General features: G+C 38.3%; 2 protein-coding genes across 4 annotated transcripts; one reads left to right on the forward strand and one right to left on the reverse strand.

Moving 5' to 3' along the window:
* The first annotated feature begins 6,720 nt into the window (after positions 1–6,720).
* Positions 6,721–21,946, forward strand: LOC113111770 (tectonin beta-propeller repeat-containing protein 1-like). 3 transcript variants are annotated; one of them, XM_026276842.1, is made up of 25 exons: positions 6,721–6,865; positions 8,062–8,319; positions 10,032–10,214; positions 10,293–10,415; positions 10,536–10,658; positions 10,804–10,978; positions 11,065–11,165; positions 11,780–11,881; positions 12,865–13,013; positions 13,454–14,004; positions 14,788–14,933; positions 15,222–15,377; positions 16,107–16,256; positions 16,347–16,504; positions 17,446–17,570; positions 17,652–17,754; positions 17,832–17,928; positions 18,057–18,136; positions 18,243–18,299; positions 19,289–19,463; positions 19,615–19,750; positions 19,924–20,016; positions 20,564–20,670; positions 20,766–20,885; positions 20,956–21,946. In XM_026276842.1, the coding sequence occupies exons 2-25, from the start codon at positions 8,095–8,097 to the stop codon at positions 21,100–21,102; spliced, it is 3,582 nt and encodes a 1,193-aa protein (XP_026132627.1). In that variant the 5' UTR covers positions 6,721–6,865; positions 8,062–8,094; the 3' UTR covers positions 21,103–21,946. The 3 variants fall into 3 exon arrangements, with proteins under 3 accessions (XP_026132627.1, XP_026132626.1, XP_026132628.1); XM_026276841.1 differs by having other exon boundaries at positions 8,084–8,319; XM_026276843.1 differs by having other exon boundaries at positions 8,087–8,319.
* LOC113111771 (class A basic helix-loop-helix protein 15-like) lies at positions 21,455–25,149 on the reverse strand. The gene is made up of 2 exons (XM_026276844.1): positions 24,857–25,149; positions 21,455–23,768 (listed from the first exon to the last, which is right to left on the reverse strand). The coding sequence occupies exon 2, from the start codon at positions 23,736–23,738 to the stop codon at positions 23,184–23,186; it is 555 nt and encodes a 184-aa protein (XP_026132629.1). The 5' UTR covers positions 23,739–23,768; positions 24,857–25,149; the 3' UTR covers positions 21,455–23,183.
* Between the last annotated feature and the right edge of the window lie 747 nt (positions 25,150–25,896).

Here is a 25,896-nt window from a genome sequence, read left to right on the forward strand (position 1 = left end):
AAAGAAAAAGAAACTAAAGTAAAAGAACAGAAGTAAAGTTGGATGAGACTAGGTGGTGTTTCTTCTCATAGTGAAAAGTATTTAAACTGGCCTTTTCGCCACACCTCAAATGTTGTCTTGACCAATTAGATATTGTCTCTGCTCGGGGTATCATAAATCATATGTTATCTTTTCAAGCACATGGTCCGAATTTTCCCGCTCTTGTAGGGTGTAATTTTGGACATGATTCCTATAACAAGAATATGATCAATTTGACAAATAACTGATGGTCAGAAATGTTTCAAGCAACCAGATTGAAACACATACATACTAAACATGAATATGAATCCTTAAGCTATTCAATAGTTATTAAAAAGACAAACTAATTAGTGATTAGAAACATGATAGTCAAATGTGTGGGTTTTATAAATTATATAGAGTTAAGCAGTGGACTGATATTCCTCTTTGAGTTCATTTTGGTGCATTTATTTGAGTCTTTTTGAGTTCATTTTGGTGCATCTACATCTGTAAAAGGCAGTTTCTCTGCTTTTCTTTGACATAAGGATGTGGAGACCAGAGATTAAAAGGTCCCCTTAGGAATTTCAGTCTGGTTCTGGTAGGTGGGGGAAAGTAAATCAAACGATCTTGTTTACTCTTATGGGTTTACATGTGATGGTCAGGCTGTGCATCTCTTTGACCATCAATCTTGATTACTTGCCCCAAATTTGACAATCTCTTCTCCGAATTGAAATTGTCAATAATTGTTTTAATGGTGTTAATCCTGAAAGCTGTTCTGTAAGAGTTGGTTGGTTAGTGGACATGCTTCTGACTTGTGGCACTAGGAATTGATTGACAACATCCTGTTGCCTTTCTGAGGAATTCGGCTCGTCATGTTTCAACCATAGTCCTGATTGAATCTTTAATTTGTCTGGGTCGGGTCTGATACGCTACACAGGATCAAGATGTATACTTATTCTAGATTATACATTTTTTATTTTATAACAAATGATTGGTTATTGGTTAAACTGGTGAAGGTGAGTAAGAAATTACTGTGTTCATTATAAATATCTGAATGTGTCATAAATGGTTCTCTTTCTAACATCTGTTTGGTATCTCACGAAGGGGAACGGCTCCCTGGTATATAGCACACTGCTGCGTCATTCTCACTTTCTTCCAGTGGAGATTCTGGAAGCTGTACTCAACTGAAGCAAATGTGTAGAGGCCTCTCTGATGCCACTGCATCAAGCGGGAGTCATAGTATCAACTTATCTAGATGATCTCTTGCTCTGTGCGCAGTCACAGCAGCAGGCAGAGATGGATATGATGACTCTAGTTCCACATTTGACGAGCATGGGGTTCAAAGTGAATCACAAGAAGAGCTGTTTACTCCCCACTAAGGAGATCTAGGTCTCAGAGTGAATTCAGTTTAATGTTGAGCACTCTTGTCAGAGGAACACATCAAGTCATTCCAAAGCTCTTTTTTTCAGAAAGGAGATTGGTTTCTCTCAGAATGAGTCTGAAGTTACTGAGGCTGATGGCCTCTACAGTGGCTGTAATTGTACAGCGACTTAGAGCTCATGCCTCAGATGCCGGCTTAGCTGCAGAGTGATTATCACAGAGGAGTTTGTGAGGGCTCTACATCACTGGAGAACTCCCATTTTCCTCAGGCAAGGGACCACTTTAGATCCGATCACTCTAAGAAAGGTGGTGATGACGGATGCATCATGAGGCTTGGGGGCAGTATGCGAAGGCAGAATCGGTGTGTGGTCTCTATCGCAAAGGGAAAACCACATAAATTACCTGAATCTACTAACAGTGTTCCTAGCCTCAAACCACTTTGTAATTTCCTTCAGGGATTTCATTTGTTGGTCAGATCAGACAACACAACGGTGGTGGCTTACGAACCCGATTCCAAAAAAGTTGAAAATATGTAATATTCTAGGTTCTTCAAAGTAGCCACCTTTTTTCTTTGATTACTGCTTTGCACACTCTTGGCATTCTCTTGATGAGCTTCAAGAGGTAGTCACCTGAAATGGTCTTCCAACAGTCTTGAAGGAGTTCCCCGAGAGATGCTTAGCACTTGTTGGCCCTTTTGCCTTCTGTCTGCGGTCCAGCTCACCCCTAAACCATCTCGATTGGGTTCAGGTCCGGTGACTGTGGAGGCCAGGTCATCTGGCGCAGCACCCCATCACTCTCCTTCTTGGTCAAATAGCCCTTGATGCCTTCAGTGTGACTCTACAATTTTCATAGTCATGAAAACTCTTTGAATGAGAAGGTGTGTCCAAACTTTTGGTCTGTACTGTATATACTATTAATAAATTAGCAAAAATTGACCACACAATATTAAATATTCAATTATTTTAATTATCATAATTAAAGTTCAATTGTATTAAATTGAACAAGCACAACATTCAGCATTCAATCAAATATTCTTAAAGATTAATTATTATTAACATAGATTCATTCTTGAGATAGCCGCTAGAAGCCCTGGCCAGTTACAACGTGAAATGGCCTTATGTCCCTGCAGCAACGTATTTCTCTGTGATGGCTTGCCTCGACCTCAGGGGAATGCTTGGAAAAGTAACAAAACAGGACATTGAGGGTGACTACTATCGTAATTTCTGTCATGGCAAGCCCTGGTTCATGTGTCTGTTCATCATCGTTTTTTGCTGTCTTAGGCGAGCAGCGTGCCGCATTTAATGCAGGGGTCGAGTCCGGGCTCGGGCAGAGAATCTAAGCTCTAAGCTGAAGACACTTATTAGGTCAATTGGCAACATGATTGGGTATAAAAAGAGCCTCTCAGAGTGACAGTGTCTCTCAGAAGTCAAGATGGGCAGAGGATCACCAATTGCCCCAATGCTGTGGTGAAAAATAGGGGAGCAATATCAGAAAGGAGTTTCTCAGAGAAAAATTGCAAAGAGTTTGAAGTTATTATCATCTACAGTGCATAATATTATCCAAAGTTTTAGAGAATCTCTGTGCGTAAGGGTCAAGGCCGGAAAACTTAAGACGGCTCTGCATCACATACTGGAATGCTACTGTAATGGAAATCACAACATGGGCTCAGGAATACTTCCAGAAAACATTTTCGGTGAACACAATCCACCGTGCCATTCACTGTTGCAGGCTAAAACTCTATAGGTCAAAAAAGAAGCCATATCTAAATATAATCAGATTACACATCTGGAAAGGTACCATCAATGCTGAAAGGTATATCCAAATTCTAGAACAACATATGTTACCATCCAACCGTCGTCTCTTTCAGGGAAGATTGCATTTTCCAACATGACAATGCCAGACCACATACTGCATCAGTTACAACATAATGGCTGCATAGAAGAAGGATCCGGGTACTGAAATGGTCGGCCTACAGTCCAGATCTTTCACCCATAGAAAACATTTGGCGCATCATAAAGAGGAAGATGCGACAAAGATGACCTAGGACAGTTGAGCAACTAGAAGCCTTTATTATACAAGAATGGGACAACATTCCTATTCCTAAACTTGAACAACTTGTCTCCTCAGTCACCAGACGTTTGCAGACTGTTATAAAAAGAAGAGGGGGTGCCACACAGTGGTAAACATGACTTTGTCCCAACTTTTTTGAGATGTGTTAATGCCATGAAATGTACTAACTTATTTTTCTCTTAAAATGATACATTTTCTCAGTTTAAACATTTGATATGTCATCTATTGTTGTATTCTGAATAAAGTATTGAAATTCTAAACTTCCATATCATTGCATTCTGTTTTTATTCACAATTTGCACAGTGTCCCAACTTTTTTGGAATCGGGTTTTGTACATAAACAGGTGGTGATTCAGATGTGGCAGAGATTCGGACAGGCTGCTGTAGATCTCTTCGGGTCGGGCAAAAACGTACAGTGTTCTTTCCCCAAGTGGGAGAAGATGCTCCGTTGGGTGTGGATGCACTAACCCACCCGTAGCCAAACGCATTGTATGCGTTTCCCCTGCTGAGCCTCATCTCATCACTGCAGAGAGTATGGGAATTCAGTCATTCACTGATTCTGATTGCACCATATTGGCCAGGGAAATTGTGGAGAGGAGAAATAATTTCACTACTTAAGGACCAACCCTGGCCTCTCCCGTTGCACAGACACCTGCTTTCTCAGGCGAATGGGGAGAAATTTCATCCTGTACACTACAGGGTAGCTCTGTGCTGTGGGCTCCACCCATGAGAGGATGAATTTATATGCCAACAGGGTTACACTCGAACGTGATTGACACGTGCGAGGGCAGTCTCCACGTGCTCTCTATATGGCCATAAAAAGAGAGTGTTTGAATGATATTGTGCAAACATATTATTTAATTCTTATGCAACATATCGGATGTTCTCTGCTTCATACAAGAACTATCGGATAAAGGCATAGCTTTTTTTGACAGTAAAAATGGGCTGGATTCGAGAACGATAAGTCCGCACTCCCTGATATGTCAATTTATGAGGGGAGCAAGACCGTTGCATCCGGTCACTAAATCCCTGATCCCGTCTTGGGACTTAACAGTGGTTTTGATTTAAATGTTTATGTGCAAAAAGACGAGACTGTTAAAGACTAAACAGCTCTTCTTCTCTTGAGCTGGCAATTAATAGGGGGAAACCTATATTTCATGTCAGAGGCTTTCTCACTGAGTCGTACATGCGATTGTAATGTGTTACAAAGACGCTAATTTACTATCTCCACCTGGACTCCACGAGAGAAATGGCCACCTCCTGGACACCAATCAAGGGAGTTTTTTTTTTTTTTTTTTATTAAGACATTTGTGCTGCGGCGAGTTGGGCATCACCACACACATTTATTAGATATTATAGATTGGATGTGACAGAGTCATCTCTGACTCATTCATTGCTTGGAATGAGAGCGGGCCTGATTTGTTATATACTTCATTCAGGTCGTTCACACATTTAGAATTCAGTTAACACCTTTGTGATTGTGTTCACTGTATTGTATTATTAAGTGCATGAATTTTGCTCGAGCATTAAAGTCCACGATGAGCAATTATTTTGTCACCTTCTTCTGTGTTGCGTCTGTTCATGCAGCATATCTGCAATATGGGATTGATCTACATCCCATAGTGATATACCAAACGTAACCCGGTCTCACCTCACTGCCCTTCTTGCAGACTGCATGATGGGAAGATATGTGGAGAATGACACAGGAGTGGGCTATATACCAGGGGGGATTGACTCCCTGATTGTTGCAGCGATTGGTCTGTCAGTCTGACAGACGTGGTGTAATTGGTAATTCCCCTTTAGTGATATACCTCACTTCTGTTATCAGAGAACCGGAGTCTCGCAAGTAACATAACGGTTTATATGAGTTGAGGGCATCCTGCATGTTGTAAAACTGGATCATATAAAGTAGATAATGGATTTACTTAAGCACTTTTCTTAAGTGCTGTAGTCAAGGTGGCGACTTCCCAAAAAAAAAAAATGCTGCTATAATTGCGTTGGGTGTTCCTAATCAAACTTACCTACAGAAAGAAAAAAAATGTAAATGAATGTTGCCAAATTTTTAAATTGTGCAATGTTTTTCTGTCTCTCTCTCTCTTTCATAAATTTTTATAATTTTGTGTTATTTGAAGGTGTTTAGAGAGATGGGTGGTGTATAGAGACATGGTGCTCCATCATGCTGGAAAATGCACGGATCGTCGACAAATTGCTCATGGATCCTTAAAAGAAGTTGCTCTTTCAGGACATTGTAATACCATTCGTTATTCATGGAAGTGTTTTTGTGCCGAATTATGAAAGCCCACTCCCTTGGATGAAAAGCAACCCCCATATGGATGGTTTCAGGATTCTTCACTGTTGGCACAACACAAGACTCACCTTTTCTTCTCCGAACAATCAATTTTCTAGATGTCCCAAACAGTCGGAAGGGAGCTTCTGATGTCTGATCCTTGTACTTCCTTAAGAAATTCAGTCTGTCCTTGACGTTATTCTTGGAGAGAAGTAGCTTCTTTGCTGCCCTTCTTGACACCAGGCTGTTGTCCAAAAGTTTTTGCTTCACTGTGCATGCAGATGCTCTCACACCAACCTGCTGCCATTCCTGAGCAAGCTCTGCACTGCTGGTGACATGATTCAGTAGCTGACCCCTCTGGAGGAGATAGTCCTGGCTCTTGCTGGACACTCTGGGATGTTCTGAAGACTTCTTCACTGCAGTCGAACCTCTCTCCTTGAAGTTCTTGATGATCTGATGAATGGTTCTTTCAGGTGAAATATAATTTGTAGCAATGTCCTTCCATGTGAGGACATTTTGATGCAAAGCAATGATGGCTGCACGTGTTTATTTGGAGGTAACCATTGCTAACAAGAACTCAATATTGATTGAAAGCACTTCTCCCCTCCTTTTGTAGCAATCAGTCTGCTCTTAATCTAATTAGTATGAAAGAGATTTTACCTGACTAGTACTTATTTACACTTTCACATGTGCAGCTGATATGATTAGTCAATGGTCATTTTGTGTCAGGACCAAAAAACAGTCCAAATTATTTGACCAATTAAGCTTTTAACAATTATTTTAAATGCATCTGATCACTCTACTCAATAATCTAGAAACAATGTGAATGAACACCACATCAGCTAAAACTGCAAATTTTGCAAAACACAAAATTTCTCATTGCCAAAACTTTTGGCCATGTGGCTGTATACTCTTCGAGTGCAACATGGTACCAACCACCACCTTCCCATTTTCTTCTAACGGGTTATTGGCGCCTCTAACCGGGCCAATACTGCCAATGCAACAATCCTAACACTTCCTGTTTAGGATCTCTGGTCTGTCAACATCGTGCAAATCACAGGCAAATTTTGCACAGACGAATGATCTCAAAATGACAACATAAGCTAAGTGCTTACACCCTGACACAGATAAGGTATGTAACACTGGATAAAGCTGATATATACTGTCAGCTAAACTGGGGATGCATAAACTGCCATGATAATTACCTTCTGTTGTAATGTAACGTACATACAACTGTCACTGCGGAAGACAGGCAGCTGCAGTCATTCATTTATAAAATGTCGTAGTTTATTTATTTATTTATTGTGCAGATGATATACTATTGTCAAGTACTCCACGGGTTTGTTTCTTATGTGTTGTTATTGCTAGCTAGCGTACTTCCCGGTGTTATGACGATTTGTGCTAGCCTGTCAGATTTTGCTAACGTTACCTCCCATTAATCGCATAATTCGATAGCGAAAAGTGTTAAAATCAGATTTAATTTTCCAGCATGATATTAATAAAATGCAAGGCTTTATTGACTTGTACAACTGTTCTACCCCATTCCTACACCTAACTACGGTAGGATAAATACAGTGTTGGTAAGTTAGCATAATCTGATAGGTAACGTTAACGTAGTTAGCATACTGGCATTACCTGCACCAAAAAAAAAACAAGCGTTCAAAAACACTCAATATCAAAATATATATGATTGTTCTTTAATAAACAGTTGCATAGTAACGTTGGAACCTCACTAACAAAAATTTGAAAATAAAATAAAGAATACCATAGTATTACAATATTCTGTTTTTTTTTCATTGATAGTACGATGCATGCTTTATATATATATATATATATATATATATATTTGTACTATAGTATCTGCCATTGTTATTACTATTTTCTTCCTCGGTTATAGTACTGTAATGGCTCTTTGTAAAGTAACGTTAACTTGCAATGCTATGTTGATATGGTAATAAACAAATTTAATGATTCAGCTTCCAGGGAATTACAATCTCATACTGAATTATGCTTCACATGGTACCACACCAGTGGTGTTCTGTAAGGGTGATCTGTGAATTATTTGGCACTTTATAGAGTTTTTTGTGTATTGCTGATATCATAGGTTTCATTTACAGTTTAGAAGGCAACAAATTAACAGTTGTTGACAGGTCTCTTTCAGCATATCAGTAAGGTTTTTGGCAGCATGAGGAACAGTAATGAGAATCAGGTGACTGCAGACCTACTTTCAAAGCCAAAAAACTAAGAATAGGCAGGAAATTCTGCTTCGTTTGAGAACAATTAACTTTGTAGCCATAAACTGATGGTGAGGTGTTTGTTTATCTGCAGATATCTGTCTTGTCTCTTGTAGCAGGGTGCATCATGCCGAGCTCCCTCCTGTGGGCTGTTGATGTGTACGGCAGGGTTTATAGCCTCTCTACTTCGGGTCAGCAGTGGGAGCATTGTCGCGATGCCCACTTGGAGTTCAAGCGTGTTGCGGCTGTACAGCAGTGCTGCTGGAGCATTGCCTGTGACCACAACATTTATCTGTACGTCCATGCCAGCGAGGTGCCCATCCGCTACCAAGAGGAGACATATGAAAACCAGGTGTGCTCAATAGTAAAAAAAAATCTGTCAAATCATCGTTATAGGGTTTGACCAACAAGCAGGAAAAAGTATACACAGGAAATGATATCCATGTAAACTTCAAGAGCATTGAATGGGAAAGTACCACAAATACACACATTACAGTTAACTAGTGTTTTTGTAATTTGATGAAAAGGTGATATAAGACAAAGTATACTGTTATAAATGTATGTACAGTTTTTCTTTTTTTATCAATAAATACAATTTATATTGCTGATGACCATTGAAACTCATCATCAGTCTTGTGAAAAGGGTCCATGATGATTCCTCAGTTTCAGTCAGTCCCATCCATATTTATGTTTACGATGTAACGGCATAATGGTAAAATGCACGTGTGTGAAAATAGTGTTTAATTTTACAATTGTATAAGTTGAATTATAAAATATTGAAACAAATATTGAAACAAATCAGTCTTATATAGTATTGGATACCTTGAATGAAACCTAAGGCTTGGCACTGTACTCGGTCCAAACTGTGCACTAGATACTGTTCTCCACAACAAACTGCACAAACTGTGCACATTTCTTTGGTCCTCGTTTACTCCTCTTTGAACATGAACTGACGGAGGCACTTGATTATGTGATAATCTGCAAAGTCCTGTCATCTCTACGGAGCCCCATGCATGACATGCAAGAAAAAATAAATAAATTGTGCTCACGATTTAATAATTAGTTCCCTCAATGTACTAAAATGTGCACTTGATTACTATTGCATTCCCAAATTGAGGGAGCGAATTAGTAAATCGTGCGCACAATTTATAAATCGAGTGAATGAAATGGTAAATCAAGGGAATGCAATAGTATTTGTGTGCATGTTTTAGTACATTGAGGGAACAAATTAATTAGCTCCGTACATCTCAGACTAAGGTAATGCTTTACAATAAACTTTAGGTAACATTAGGTAATGTATTACCTAACTTTAGCAATGAGAAATACACTTGTTACAGTAATTAATTAATCTTTGTAAACATTAGTTCACAAATACTAATGGTAACAGATACAACTTTTAATTTGAATAATGTATTAGTAAATGTTAAAGATTAACATTAATATTTCAGATACTTTGACCTTTTATGTTAGGTCAGTGTCATGTCAAGATTTAAAAAAATGTAAGAATGAAAAAATGAAAGATGGCAAAGTGGAATTTTTTTAAATGTTCTTGTATTTAATGTCACATTATTCTAATCTAATCAATTTAATATTATTGTATTTCTTATACAGCTAAGCTGCCTAAGAATTTTGTGTGAACAGATTTCTTTCCAGGTTTCTTTGATGTTTTTTTTTTATTTGAAATATCTTTGATGGTTTTTTTTTATTTGAAATATAAATCTTTTGTAACATTGTAAAATGTCTTTACTGCCCCAATTTAAAATAGGATATTAGAATTTATATACGGTAGTTATCTTATTATTATATATTTTTTTAAATATTGGGATTTATTCACTTACATATATTCATATATATGTATGAAAATACACCACATTGCATTTTAAGAATAATTAAAATAGTTACTCTTCACAAAACAGTATAAAAGTTTTTCGAAACTATATCAAACCAGCCTGATTACAAAGAGTACATGCCTAAAAATTTGCACATGTTTTATTATAATGTTTTTCATTAACTCTAGAGCATTGATTATCAAATGAGACTCACGTATCACGTGTTCCCTGGCAGAGGTGGAACCCTGTGGATGGCTTCTCGGACCGGCTGTTGCCCAGTGACCGCTGGCAGTGGAGTGATGTCACAGGGCTGAAGCACCAGCCTCTGGTTGACTTCCAGCTGCCCTCTGAGAACTGGGAGTGGGAGGCGGACTGGTACGTGGATGAAAACTTTGGAGGGGAGCCCACAGAGAAAGGGGTCAGTATTGACATCTTCAAAACCACAAAAAGAGCTTTCACTTGTGTTGGCCATATCTGATACTCTGTGTGTTTTCAGGGATGGACATATGCTATTGATTTTCCAGCCACTTACACGAAAGACAAAAAATGGAACTCTTGCGTGCGTCGTCGCAGATGGATACGGTACAGAAGGTACAAGGCACAGGACACTTGGGTCAAGGTGTGTAACAGCACAAAGGTCTTGAAAGCAGTTGTACAGTATACCTTATCTTAATTGTTTCTCTTTAATGTTGATGGAAAAACGTATCTGTGTGTCCTTGAATTTTATATGTGAGTGCAGATCCCCTCAGAGCAGACTGAGTCTCTTCCTGACCCGTTTAATGACATCACTTGTGGCGGTTGGGAGATCACTGAGGAGCCCAGAGGGTGTTTGGCACTGTGGGCAGTCTCTCTGCAGGGAAAGGTCAGAGCTCTGTTCGTTCCAGGCTTACATACAGTGTCCAACAACACCTCATGCTTTTAGAATCGATTCATTTTTCAGTTCTTACAATGCTGTAAGCAAAGAGCGTAATTCTTGGAACTCAGATGAATTTCCATTTTTCGAGCAGGTGTGGGTCCGGTGTGGCATCAACCATCATAATCCCGAGGGCTCCGTGTGGGAGGAGGTGCCCGTGCCAGGGGAGGTCGTGCAGATCAGCTGCGGCCCGGGTGACCTGGTGTGGGCTGTCCTGTGGGAGGGTCATCTGCTGGTCAGAGAGGGCATTGGCAGAGATTGCCTGAAAGGTGAGTGTAGTGGTAAAGTACACACAAAAAAAAAAAAAAAAAAATTGGTAGTTGATAGACATTTGATAATATTGATGTAATCACAGGGTCATCATGGGTCACGGTGGAGTCACCAAGCCCTGGTGTGGGGGTCGTACACGTAGCTGTTGGTGTGAATGTAGTGTGGGCTGTCACTAAAGATCATAAAGTAAGTCATGTTTTAATTGAATATACACTTGCACATACAGTGGGGTTCCAAAATCTGAGACCACTAATAAAAAGGCTTCTATTAATCCTAAATGTATTAATATTTTTAATGATAAATTCTATTATCATTCATATTATATTGCCTATACTAGATATGGTGCTGACTTTTTTATATTTAATATTTTCTTTACATACAGGACAGTTCAAAAGTTTGGGGCCAATAAAAAAATGAAAGAAACGAGGACCGTATTTTTCGGACTATAAGTCCAAAAATGCATCAAGACGAGGAAAAAAACATATATAAGTCGCACTTATTTAGAACCAAGTACCAAGAGAAAACATTACCATCTACAGCCACAAGAGGGCGCTCTATGCTGCTCAGCTTTAGACTAAAGGAGCACTCAGCAGCATAGAGCGCCCTCTTGCGTCTGTAGATGGTACTGTTTTCTCTTGGTTCATTTCTCTTGGTTCATGTCAAATTAATTTTGATAAATAAGTCGCACCTGACTATTAGTCGCAGGACCAGCCAAACTATGAAAAAATGTGTGATTTATAATCCGGAAAATACGGTACTTGTATTTATCTTGTTGTTCCACGTCTCCTTATTTTTGTTAGGTCTGGTTTAGACGGGGTGTGAATTCTCATAATCCTTGTGGCTCCGGTTGGATTGGTATGGTTGGAGAGATGGTCATGATCAACGTGGGGCTCAATGATCAGGTCAGAGATTAGTAGTGTTTCCGCTTTGGTTTATCTCATTCATTTCTGTCTCTGATGTACTTTTTACATTTGTACATGTGGTACATATTTCAACACGAAAAGCAGAAAACAGCAGAATAAAAAAAATCTTGGCTACTAAAATCTTTTGAAGGCTTAACCCAGAAGCTTTCATATAGATCAATGCCTTAATCAATGCAATAAATACATTTTATGAATGAAAATGTGGCATAAACATTTTTTTTTCCTGTGTGAAACATTACACACAAATGTATAAATATCAGGTGTTATTTTTTTAGGGTCATGCCACAGCATCTCAATCAGATTTATGTCCGGACTTTGACTTGGCCACTCCAAAACCTTCATTTTGTTTTTCTTGAGCCATTCAACTTGCTGATTGATATGTTTGGGATCATTGTCCTGCTGCATAACCCAAGAGTTTGAGGTCACAAACTGATGGACGGATATTGTCCTTCAGGATTTTCTGATAGAGTGCAGAATTCATGGTTCCATGTATTGATTATATTATGCTCTATTCATTCATTATTTTTTAGAAACCTTGCACTTTTCTACTCATTTTAAATGTGTTCTTGTAGTCAAATTAAGTGCAGTCCTCTGCTGCACATGTGCCACAATATCAATACCGGATCAGCTGTATCGATACTCGTATCATCAAATCTCTGTGATGAACGCAGCACTATTCATAACCCTTTCCAGACTGATTCATGTCAACTATTTTGTTTCTCATCTGCTCTTGAATTTCTTTAGAGCGCGGCATGATGTGCATGCTTCACTTTGTCAGACAGGTTCTATTTAAGTGATTTCTTGATTCATTTGTTTGATGATCTGAATCGTTTAAGTGGGACAAATATACAGGAAAGGGGCACAAACCTTTCCATGGCACAGTATGTGTTTCTAGCGAGAACCAATCCAGCAGTTATGACACTGCGATCTGTGAAGATCATGTGATGTGTCTCTGTGCTCAGGTGTGGGCTATTGGTTTTGAAGACCGGGCAGTATATTTCCGCCAAGGTGTGACTGCCAGCGAGCTGAGTGGGAAGGCCTGGAAAGTTGTGTCTGTACCCAGAGATAGTGAACGTTCCCACTCTAGCGCCAGCGCAAGCAGCCTTCAGAGGTTTGTGGACTTTAAAATGTTCACATTGTGATCCGTTTGCATTTCCTAATTGCGACATTCCTAGTTTTTGTTGTATGTTATCAGTAGACTTTTCTTTTAGACATTCTTTTGCAAATTACATATATTGCTAATATTGTAAAATAATTAAAATTAATATTATGCTTTTGGTGAATTCAGCAAAGAATTTGTCATGCTGCTTGACATGGCTACATCCTGTTATCAATAGCCACCGTCGCTCATCTGTCCAGAAGAATGAATAAGATCAAGTTGCCTTGTCACAGCATGATCAATTTCTAGAGAAAGGAGTTTCTTTAAAACCAAAAGTAGACTTCAGTATTGCAAGAGTAGTCAATAATTCAACATGTCGTAAAACGTGTCGTAGTGGTTCCGAACTCCTGTTGTGCTGTACATGTTAACACTTGGTGTCTCTACACTTCCAGTGCTGGTTGTTTCTTTGGTGGTGAGGTACGTCTGCAGTCCCAGGCATCAGTGTTGAGTGATGCAGACCCTGAGACTGAGAGAGCTGGGGGTGAAGTAGTCCCAACACCTGAGATAGGAGACGCCCCTAAACCACGCATCCCCAAAGTGACCAGTGATAGCTTCATCTCTGAGCTTGTGTCTGACCGTGAAGGCCAAATCAGTCGCCGTGACGTGCCCCCAGCTGGCCCATCTATTCCTGAGGAAGATCACCCAGAAAAAGAGTTGGAGGACAGGGCTTCCCCAGCCCAGGTTCTGTCTCCTAGCCAATCAGGTGGAGTGGATCCTCAATGGAGCAATGTGGACCTAGAGGAAGCCCAGACGCACCTCACATCTGGACCTGGAGGAGACGCAGCTGAAACCAGCAGCCTGTCCTCTGTAGCCACCTATAACTTGGCCCTAGAGGAACCTTACGGGCCAGATGAACATCCAAAATGGGCCTGGGTTACCGGTGGGGGATGTTTGGTTGAGTGTCACACACAACTCAACTGGTTCAACACATCTATATCCACAGGTCAGTTGGGTATCATGTTGGGCTGCATGACGTATTGAAACAAAATCGATATTGTGATATGGTTTGGTGCAATTGTCAAGATTCAATTAATTGAATATATGCATTGCCGGTTTCGAGTGAAGCGCTGCATTTAAACGTTGTTTAAGTTTCTAAAAACAGCTTGGTTCATTAACTGTGAATCGAGCCGTTCTGAGATGCTGATATCATGGGCTACATGCCTGTAAATCAACACAAAGTGCCAAGTTCCAGTATGAAACCGGCAGCACAGATTTTTATTTGCAGGCAAGCTATCAAAATAAAACCCAGTGGTTTACCATTTGAAAATAAAGAAATTAGAATGCAAATATTAGTATTGTAATTATTGTTAAAATATATATATTTTAATTGGTTTAATATTTTTATTTCATAACAATCACAATAAAAATTATAAAAATTCATAAAGATATATTTTATAGTAATATTCAATTGGTCAAAAACAGTGGTAATATGCCCTTTGAAATATGGAAAGTGCAGAAAGAGATTTGAGTTGGTAAATCTAAATATAAAAATCCATATTTAATTTTTTTTTTCCTAAACCATTCGGACCTAAAACGATTTTACACTGAAAAAAAAAATCTGAGTACAAATCTTTAACCCTTTTTTTTTTTTTTTTGCAGTTTTGCAGGAAATATCGTATTTGTATATGGTATATTCCCAATATTGTGCATCCCTATTGCCATCTGTGTAATTGAATTTGATGATTCACTTTGACCTTGACCGTATCAAATGTGATTGTCTCCTCAGCCCTGAACTCCTCCATGCAGGCCATGTCTCTCTCCATTACACCTGCTCAAACGGCAGCATGGCGTAAACAGATATTTGAGCAGCTCAGCGAGCGCTCCAAGAGAGAAATGGAGAATTTCATGCATTTTGAGCAGGCCATTGAACAGGTAGTACACCCACACAAAACTGTTTACCTCATCTGGTGTTTTCGGGAATACTAACCAGTTTTGTCATTTATCTGTTTTTAAATTATATCCAGACTGTCACTAATATATCAACAGTAAGTGTCCATACAAATGCTCCAAGAGTTAGATCAATAGTCAGAGCAACAGTAACAGTGGCCCTCAGCTTGGTAGAGCCGAGGAGTTACCTCTAGAAAATTAACTTTTTGTCTCAATCCTTCAAAATTCATATAATTTGATAAATGATCCACCCGAATCCTGTCTTTTTCACAGTCTGTGTGGGTGAAGAAGGGCACAATGCAGTGGTGGCGAGACTGGAAACCTCATAAGTGGGTGGACGTTCAGTTTGCACTGGAGCAGTTTTCAGGAGCGGAGGGTAACAAGGATGGGATTCTGTTTATCTACTACACATTTAATGATGAAAAGAAGGTAATCTCGCATCCTTTATAGAATCAAAATTGTGGTTTATTAGCATTTATGCTATCTAATAAGGCTAGTGTAGTGCTAAAAGCTGATCAAATCTATTTTTGCCACACATTCAGCTTTTTTCTACCTGGAAAATGGACTAAATATTGATGCCACATTATTTATACTGTGGCTAGAAACTAATCTAAAGCTTATTTGCTATTTAAAACTAAGTAAAAGACCTTGATTACTTTCTGTTGGAAATACACCACTGATCAAAAGTTTGGAGTCTGTAAGATTTTATTAAAAAAATGTAATACTTTTAATCAGCAAAAGGCATAAAATTTATCAAAATGACAGTAAAGATGTGTAATTATACTAAAGAATTATAATTCAAATAAATGCTATACCTAGTGTATGAACTTTCTTCTCATCAAAGAATCTTGTCAAAATGAGTTTCAGTTTCCGCAATAAGTATTAAGCACAGCCATTTTTCAAAATGACAAGAAGAAAAACTGATATTTTGCATTTTATTAATCTATCACAATATTACTGTTTTTCTATCTTTGTCAAATAAAAAAATAATCGTCAAAATAAATATGAATGATCAAATAAATGCAGCCTTGATGATCATTAGAGACTTTTCCCAAAAATATTGAACACAGAAAAAAAATCTGTGCTTGTAAAGTGATTTCATGTGGTCTAAATTCAACCAAATTCATGTGTTTTTTTTCTGCTCTTTTCTCTGTCCAGTATCTCCATGTGTTCATTAACGAAGTGACAATCCTGGTGCCAGTACTGAATGACTCCAAACACACATTTGCCATCTATACAGCAGAGCGAACCAAACAGAGGTGGCCCATGCGCCTGGCCGCGGCCACAGAGCTGGAGATGCACGACTGGGTGAGGAGAGAACATTAATCATGGGAAACTGATTCTCAACGACTTGCACCGCACTCCGCTGTTTGACAGTTTTTTCGTTCATCCTTTCAGCTGGCTCTGCTCAGTGTGTCCTGCTGTGACTCTAGAGGTATTCAGGGCCCACCCTCCAAACAAGCCATCTGGTCGGTCACCTGTAAAGGTGACATCTTTGTGAGCGAGCCCACTAAAGAACTAGAGGCATCTCCCTACCCTACACCATGTGATCAGATGTAAGTATGAGATGATTGATTGATTTTATGGGAACAAGTTTGATGTAAATAAGTGATTCTTCCTTAATCTGGACCTCAATCTTGCTACTTAAAGGATGTATTATGGTACATTCTAGAAATTGTGTTTTTAAGAATCTTAAAATGTTTTAATTTTTTAGCCCCCATCCAGACATGTAACCTTTTAAATAATCTTTTTAGGAAATTAAAGTTTGAAAATCGAGCAAAAAAAAAACGCACTAAGAACATTTTCCCACCAGAACCATTGAGGTTTTCCAAAGACTTGAAAAAACAACATGCATAATTACAGAAAAAATTCACACCATTACACATTAAACCAAAATTACCTTGAAAGTTGACACAGGTCGAAAACAATGTGATAAATGTTTAACATAAATAAAAGCATTTGAAGTGGTCAAAAGAGCCCCTCATTGAAGAACTCCCTTTTAAAGTTTGGGGCCATTGAGACTTTTTTAATGTTTATTTGATTAAAAATAAAAACAGTAATAATGTGGAATAATTAATAATTGTGGATTGTGAAAAATGTTTCCTAATTATATTATAAAATGGCATATATATCCTGTGATGTTAACACTGAATGTTCTGCACAGATTTTCTACAGCTGTTGAAAATGGCTGTTTAAATATTTTTGGAAACTACAATTTTTTTCAGCATTCGTTGATAGAAAGCATTTATATGGAAAAGAGATCCTTTGTAACAATGTACAAGTCTTTATTAATTTGCATCCTTATTGATTAAGTGTATTTATTTATTTATGAAAAAAAAAAAAATCTTTCTGATCCCAAACTTTTAAACAAGCATATCTTCATAAATGTTACATGTGTCTGTTGTCTTGCTGTTGTTCCTTATAGCAGGTCATAAATAGTCATTATGGAAATATGACTTATCTAGAAAAAAACTACAATAGTTGTCATCATGAGCAGGTTCTGGCGTCAAGTTGGAGGGCATCTGCGTATTATTGAGTCTAACAGTCTTGGTGTGGTGTGGGGGATTGGCTATGACCACACTGCCTGGGTCCACACAGGAGGCTATGGAGGCTTCTTCCAGGGTAAATCCATCTCCTCTTTCCAAACCAATCTGTGTTTTACATGCATTTTAGTCACATAATGTATTTATTTCACACACACAGGTTTGGCAAGCAGTACAGATAACATCTACACACAGACTGATGTGAAATGTGTTTATATCTATGAGAACCAGCGCTGGAATCCTGTCACTGGTTACACTAACAGGTTAATACTGAGCTTGATGTTTGTAATCCAGAAGTGTTCAGTGTGCTCACTGCTGTGTCTTACTGTTTCTCCTCCAGGGGTCTCCCTACTGACCGTTATATGTGGAGCGATGCCTCAGGTCTGAAGGAGTGCACTAAAAACAACACAAAACCACCCTCCCCCAACTGGACTTGGGTTTGTGCTGTTATGCTTTTTCTCCGAATACATAAAAAACATGTCACTGCAATTGACAGTGAATGACTTAATGGTTGCTTTATATTTGCAAATCACTGTATGTGTGAATGCTCCCTAATATTTTGCAGGTCTCAGACTGGACTATTGACTATGCTGTGCCAGGTGGCACAGACAGAGAGGGCTGGCAGTATGCAGCTGACTTTCCTGCGTAAGCCGTATTGGTTATTAGTATTGCTACTGTATCTTATAACATAAAGTATGGTGTGAGAGCGAATTAACTTTTATGATTCTTCTGAATGTATTCACCATTCTAGGTCATACCACGGAAATAAAACACTAAAGGACTTTGTCCGCCGCAGACGTTGGGCCAGGTATCTAGCACTTACTTTAGGAATATTTTTCACTGTTGACTAATAGTAGTTAACTAATGTTAACAAAATTAAAATAACTGTAAAGTGTTAAAATAAATACTTTGAAAAGTACTTTAACTAATTTAGTTAATTAGGGCTGTCAAATCGATTAATCACGATTAATCACATTCAAAATTAAATGTAGGGTTTTTCATAATATTTAGGTGTACTGTTTATATTTATATGTATATATACATACACATACATGTATATATTTAAGAAATATTTACATGTATATACAGTACACACACACACACACACACACATATTTTGTAAACATAATATTGTATATTGGTTGCAACGATTAAAGATTTCACAGCCCTAGATTACTAAATACTAGTAAAAAATAGTGCTGTCAAATGATTAAGTGCGATTAATCGCATCCAAAATAAAAGTTTTTGTTTATATGATTTATATGTGTGTGTGCTGTGTTTATTTATGTGTATATATAAATACAAACACATGCATGTATATATTTAAGAAAAATATGTTATGTTTATATATTAAATATTTATAGGAATATAAATATATAAATGTATATACATATAAATATTTTCAATATGCATACTGTCTCTATATATATCTGTGTGTGTGTGTGTGTGTGTGTGTGTGTGTGTGTGTATATATATATATATATATATATATATATATGTATGTGTATATATATATATGTATGTGTGTATATATACATAATAAACATAAACAGTACCCATACATATATTACATAAATGAAAACTTTTATTTTGGATGCGATTAATTGCGATTAATCATTTGACAGCACTAGAAGAAAGTAAAATAAAATATATTAAAACATAGTGTTGTTTTAGTATTTTTGTATAGTAGCCTAGATAGAAATATGTATTCAGTTTTGATGGACTTACTCAAAATTATTAAAACCATTTTTGTTATTGTTCAATTTTACACCCATCACCAATCTTCTTCCACCTTAGAAAGTGTAAACTCACAACAACTGGCCCCTGGCAGGAAGTCCCGCCTATACCTTTGAGTGACATCACAATCCTGCCTTGTGGACCGAAGAGCACAGTGGAACAGGTGTCATTGTGGGCCATCAGCAACAAAGGAGACATCTTGTGCCGTCTGGGTGTCACTTCACTTACCCCTGGAGTAAGAGCCAAGTTCCTTATTTTCTAGAAGTTGGCTAATATGTTTAGCATTCAGAAGTTCCCATGCAGATACTTCACAAACTCCAGCACTATCATTGTGAGAGTCTTCCTCGAATTATGTAACCCTGACTGATAACATGGCTTGCTCACAGGGGTCATCGTGGTTACATGTTGGAACTGACCAGCCTTTCAAGTCGATTTCCATAGGTGCCGTCCACCAGGTTTGGGCCATTGCTAAAGATGGCTCTGCATTCTACAGGGGCTCTGTGTCTGCCCAGAACCCAGCAGGTGAGGGAAAAACTTTCTATCACAAAGCCTGTACGTGTGTCACCCCGTGAGAATACCACGATACATACTCGTCTCTTACATTGCATTTTAATGCAAGTCATGCCTGTCATCCTGCTATTGCAGCATTGCCTCTATTTCTGCAGCAGCATTAGAAAGGTTTGATCTGTTCGCAGGAGATTGCTGGTATCACATCCCCTCTCCAACCGGACAGAAGCTCAAACAGGTGTCAGTAGGCAGGACATCTGTATACACAGTGGATGAAAATGGTACACCTATACACGTCACACTGATAAAAAAGTTGCTAATACATCAGTGGCCCCTAGTATTTTTTTAAAAGTGGGGAAGCACAGATGTTACTAATCAGTGAAAAAATGTGTAACCTGATTTGTTTGAATATCTTCGTGTCTGCAGTATTGCTCCTTAAAGTAGTTTACTTAATGACTGAAATTACATAACATCAATAATTGATCACAATTAAGTGTAACTGTATTTTACAGCAAGCTGCAAGAATATGAATGCTAGACTAAATGTATTATAACTGCATCTCTAAATTTGGTGTCACTAAGATTATTTAAAAATGAATTAATACTTCTATTCAACAAGGGCACTAATATAATTATAATGTTATAATGACACACACACACACACATATATATATATACTGTATATATATATATATATATATATATATATATATATATTTATATATATATACATACAGTATATGTGTATATATATATATATATATATATATCACATATCAATTGACCATTTGTTATAGCAATGATTCTATGTATGGTTTTGTATGAGAAGGTAACCTGTGGTACAGACATGGTGTGACCCCCAGTTACCCTCAGGGCTCATCATGGGAGCACATCTCCAATAATGTGCGCAAGGTGTCTGTGGGACCTCTGGACCAGGTCTAGACCATTTCCTTGTAACTAGATATTGCAGTCTTTCGACTGGAGGTTTGCTGCTCTGCTTAATGCCAGATTTGTTTTTGTTTTTTCCTAAGGTATGGGTCATTGCGGATAAGGTGCAGGGCAGTCACAGTTTGAGCTGTGGCACTGTTTGTCGTCGACTGGGGGTGCTGCCGATGGAGCCCAAAGGACACTCGTGGGACTATGGCATTGGGGTGAGCTCACTTCTCACTAACAGTACTGTGCAGAATAGATAGAAAATGACAAATCATCTGTTTCTTTCAGGGTGGATGGGATCATATAACAGTCAGAGGAAATGCCATGGAGGCACCTCGCATCCTGATGCCATCTCTGACTGACACCCAGACGGCAACACGGCCACTGCAAACCAATAACCAGCCAGAGATGAACGGAAACCCAGTGGGCTGTTAGTCAAACAGCTGATCTCTTTATGCTAACCGTCTCTACTGTAGCCTTGAACCCTTCTGTAGCGCTTCTTTTGTTTCTAGCAGAATTACTCAATCCCACTTAACAAATTGTGCAACTTGAGCTCCCGCACATGCAGACCACTCTGTGGTTTCGTTTGTGTCTCAGCTGAATTCACATTTTCGAGTTAGTTTGTAAGCGGTCTTTTCCTTTTGAGGGCTCTCATGGATATTGAGGCCACTTTCAGTAACACTCCCATCATTCGTCATTATGTGTTTTACGTAGTACTTTTGTTTAGTGGATCTTCATTTAATGTTTATTTATTTGTCTGTGTTAAAATCACGATTGCCCGGTTGCTTTTTTTTATTTTTTATTTGAATTCAGGGGCATGAAATACAAAAGGTCACAGTGTAAGCTACTGTAGGTACACTACAAGCATTTTATATTGAACATCACACACAAACAACATTTTAAACAAACACCTGCTTCTGGGAATCTTACAGCTCGGCTGTTGTGCCGCTAAGCATCGGTTTAAGCATAAAAGAGTCCATAATACTTTCATCATCTGCTTGTATTGGGTTATTGGTTATGTTCTTGTTCAAAGATGAGACAGCACAGTCTTACTGTACAAATACACTACAGTTCCAAAAATCTGGGGTCAGAAAGATTTTTTTTTTTTAAAGAAATTAATACTTTCATTCAGCAAGGATATAAAACAATTGACTAAAATGACAGTAAAGGATTTTATATTGTGAAAGATTTCAGTTTCAAAACTAAATGCTGTACTCTTGAACTTCCTATTAAGAATCCTGCACAAAAAAAAAAAGAAAAAAGTTGCGGTTTCTACAAAGAAAAAAGAAAAAAAAACTAGTAAGAAAGTGTTACTTAAGCAACAAACGAACATATTTTAATGAGTTCTGACTGAGTATTACAGAATTATATATAAGTTTATATTTTTGATCAAATAAAAGCAGTGGTGAGCATAAGATACAAAAATAAAAAAATCTTGCTGACCTTTAAGTTTGGAATGGTAGTGTATGTTCAGTCACTTATTTAACTGTTGGCATTGATGAAAGAGTGCAATATTTACTTTTGCACTTGAAAATGTGCAGACGATGTTGTGAAACATTTCTCAGGATGTTGGCGTATTTAATTTAAGCGTAGAGATATATGTGGTTTAATTCCATTTAAAGGCAGCACAAATTTCAAAAAGTAACAGTGTTTATAACAAATCTTTCCAAATGGTTTTATTAGGATGAATAGTTAGTTTTATTCTTCTTCTACTAAGTTATATTGTACATGTGGATGTATAAATATGGAATATTTATGGGTAATTTATGGTCCTATTGTGAAACTGCATTAATTGTGTGACATCCTATAGGGCATTATTTATGGTTGCTTCTGTATATATAGAACTTTATGCAGGCATGAGAGAAGTCACTAGAAAAAGAAAATGATAATATAGTTTGAAATGATTAAATGTAGACAAATAACAGGGTAAAGTGTCATTATTTGAGTACAGTAAACTCGTCTCAGTGTCATATGTGCATTGTATGTGTCCTCTCAATAAATATGAAATTTGCTCCAGAACTTTGCATTTTTAATATTAAGTACTTACCCATTTAAATGGATAGTTCACCCAAAAATGATAATTTTACTCACCCTCATGTTGTTCCAGTTCTGTATGACTGTTTCATGGAACACAAATGAAGATTTTTTATTTATTTTTTGTTCATACTATGAAAATCAGGGGTCCAGTGTCGTTTTGGACCCCACTGACTTTCACCATATGAGCAAAGGATCTTCTTTTGTGACGTTTTTGGGTGAACTACATTAATGACCAGCAAACTGTGGCCCTTCATAATCCAAAGAGTTAGTGGCTAGTAATTTAACAATGATGATGGCAAATAACCACCACATTGTTTGTGGGCAATATAATCTGTTCATAATCTGTACATAAATGAGCCTTTTTATGGCCCCACCTTCAGCTTGTAAACTCAGGGTTATTCAGATGGACCCTTTCAGAGCTGGTATTCGTCATCATGCATGTTTTTACACCGCGCTCACTGAGTCTGTGGCAGTGTGTGTTAGCTGCCCTGGTTGAAGCTGTGAATGTGGCTCAGGTAGTTGGACAGATCCTCTTCTCCCTCCTCCTGTAGATGCTGCTGATAGCACTGCAGGAGCCGGGAGGCATGAGTCTCCATGTCACTCTCGGCGTGAGGCAGGCAGGCGTTCGACATGCCCAGGATTATTGTGGTTAAGGCCTTGATGTAGTTCTTTGCCAGCGTGAGAGTCTCGATCTTGGAAAGTTTCTTGTCTGTTTTGACGTGAGGAATGGCCTCCCGTAGGGCCTGAAAGGCGTTGTTGAGTTTGTGCATCCTCTGCCTCTCTCTCTCGTTACTCTCCAGCCTGCGGACGTTGCGTTCCTTAGTTCCGCCGTGCTGCCGTCTGCGACGTGTGCCCACGCGGGAACCGCCGTGTCTCTCGCCCCTCAATGTTCTCCATGTCCCTCCCAGCCTCACGGATGCCTCTGAACCCTCCTGCTCGCTGGAACCTGGCTCTGTTTCCAGCATAAAGTCTGGGTCGTCCTGCTCCGCCCAAGACTGTCTGCCACGCTTTGACCCCTTTCCTTTGGACTTCATACTTGACTCACCCACACCGTGGTGTAGGCCCTAGGATCATTATCATTCACATTTGACTGGAGCAAGTTAACATGCAAAATAACATTATATGTGAACCTGGACCACAAAACCAGTCAATAAGTACCAGGGTATATTTGTAGCAGTAGTTAAAAATACATTGTATGGGTCAAAATTTTAGATTTTTCTTTCATGCCAAAAATAATTAAGTAGAGATCATGTTCCATGAATATATTTTGTAAATATATAAAAACTTATTTTTTGATTAGTAATATGCATTGCTAAGGACTTCATTTGGACAGATGTAAAGGCTGTCTAACCCTAACCCTCAGATTCCAGTTTTTCAGATTCTCAATTTCGAAAAATTGATGGTTTTGTGGTCCAAGGTCACAAATGGCTTTAATTAAGTGGATATTAAACATTATATGTTATATGAGGAGTAAATACATCTCAAGTGCTTGTTTGAACATCATGTTTGATTCCAAGACGTTCTTCTAGATAATGTGTAATTAGGGTGGCCATGTGTGCCATTCATTCGGGACACATCCTGGCCAGGATTTTTATTTGGCTAAAATATCCAACGTAGTTTGACCAATAACATGCAGGTATTGTACATAATCGACCAATCGTGGAGCGTGAGAAGGTGAGATCTACAGAAAACGATCAAAGCGATGCAAATACGCGCACGTGTTTGTTCGTTGGTTCGACTTGAAGTCGATGCGCACCGATCAGTGACTGACACAGAAGTACCGCGAGAGCTGCTCTCGTGAATGTCATACAACGATCGATCTGCACAGTGCAGACAGCCAAAACCTGGATATAAGAAATCCTGGCCAGAAAATGGCCCGTGCGGTCACATTATGTGTAATATCATTCCCTAGTTAATTACACTATAGTAGCATGCCATTCATCCCTGCTTAACTGTTATATGTTTTAAATTGTAAAACTTTGACTTTGTCAGAAAATAAAGAAAAAAATCACTATTGATAATGAAATAAATTGTTGATAATGAATTAGGTGCTGACACAATCAAGTGAACAACGAAAATGTACATTGTATCTACACGTTGTCTTATAACCTGTCAATCATCTCTGCTGTCTGGAAAAAAAAGTTTGACTTACCTCGAAATAAATGTCCACCAAACTCGTGGTGATGTGTGCGCGATGCGAGGGTCGCGGAGAGCGATAATGAGTTGTCTTCCTGCCAGTCGCAGTCAGAATGAAATGATAACGGTGACGGTCACGCGCTCTACCTGTTGCTGCTCGATGTCCACGTAGCGCTTTTGTGGCCAATCAAAGGAGGGATCCGTTTCGTCTCGAGTCACCCATGAGCTGGCGCAAGCATCGGAAATAGCGATCTGAAACTTTGTTCAGGCTTTCAGATGATGATAATAGCGGGTCTGTGATACAGCTGCTGCTGCTGCTGCAGGTGGTTGGCTATATGCAGTGTGCACTCTAAATGCTTTTGATTTAAAGTTGTGGACGGAGTTGACAAAGCAAATCAGATTGGCAACTGTTGCATTACAGTAGTGGGGACTTTCCACTGATCAACAGGAATACGTTTATTTAGATTATTATTATTATTATTATTGTTAAAAAAAATTTGGCAAGAAAGAAAAGTACAGACATGGTAGTGATGGGTTGATGCAGATGATTAAATTGGTAGGTTATACTATTTCCATGGTACTTTATCAAGTGAAATATTTGCTTAGACCTTTGCATTTCAAATGGGCCTTGCAGACATATCATTTAAGCACTTTTCAGAGCTTTACTTTATGGTGGTGCAGTTATGTATTTTGCACAATATCCAAACTTTCTTCTTCACTGAAAGATCCTGTCATCAAGTTCCTTTTGCATGTAAACATACTTGATAATAAATCTCTTTCTGACTTATATTCATTTACTTTTTGACATTAGGCTCTTCAGATCACTGTATTGGTTTCTTTATTCTGCATTAAAGCTATGTTTTTAAACTGGGGAAAATATTCTGCTTATTCTGCTTTAACTTTGTTACATTTGCATTTACATTTACACATTTGGCAGAGAGATTAAAACAAATGATTGTGATTAATCTCATTTCCTGCTTGAGTAAAGGAAATGACTTAAAGGGTTAGTTCACCCAAAAATTTAAATTTAATGTTTATCTGTTTACCCCCAGGGCA

The sequence above is a fragment of the Carassius auratus genome, chromosome 12 (genome assembly GCF_003368295.1).
Source record: "Carassius auratus strain Wakin chromosome 12, ASM336829v1, whole genome shotgun sequence".
In the NCBI taxonomy this organism is placed as follows: Eukaryota; Metazoa; Chordata; class Actinopteri; order Cypriniformes; family Cyprinidae; genus Carassius; species Carassius auratus.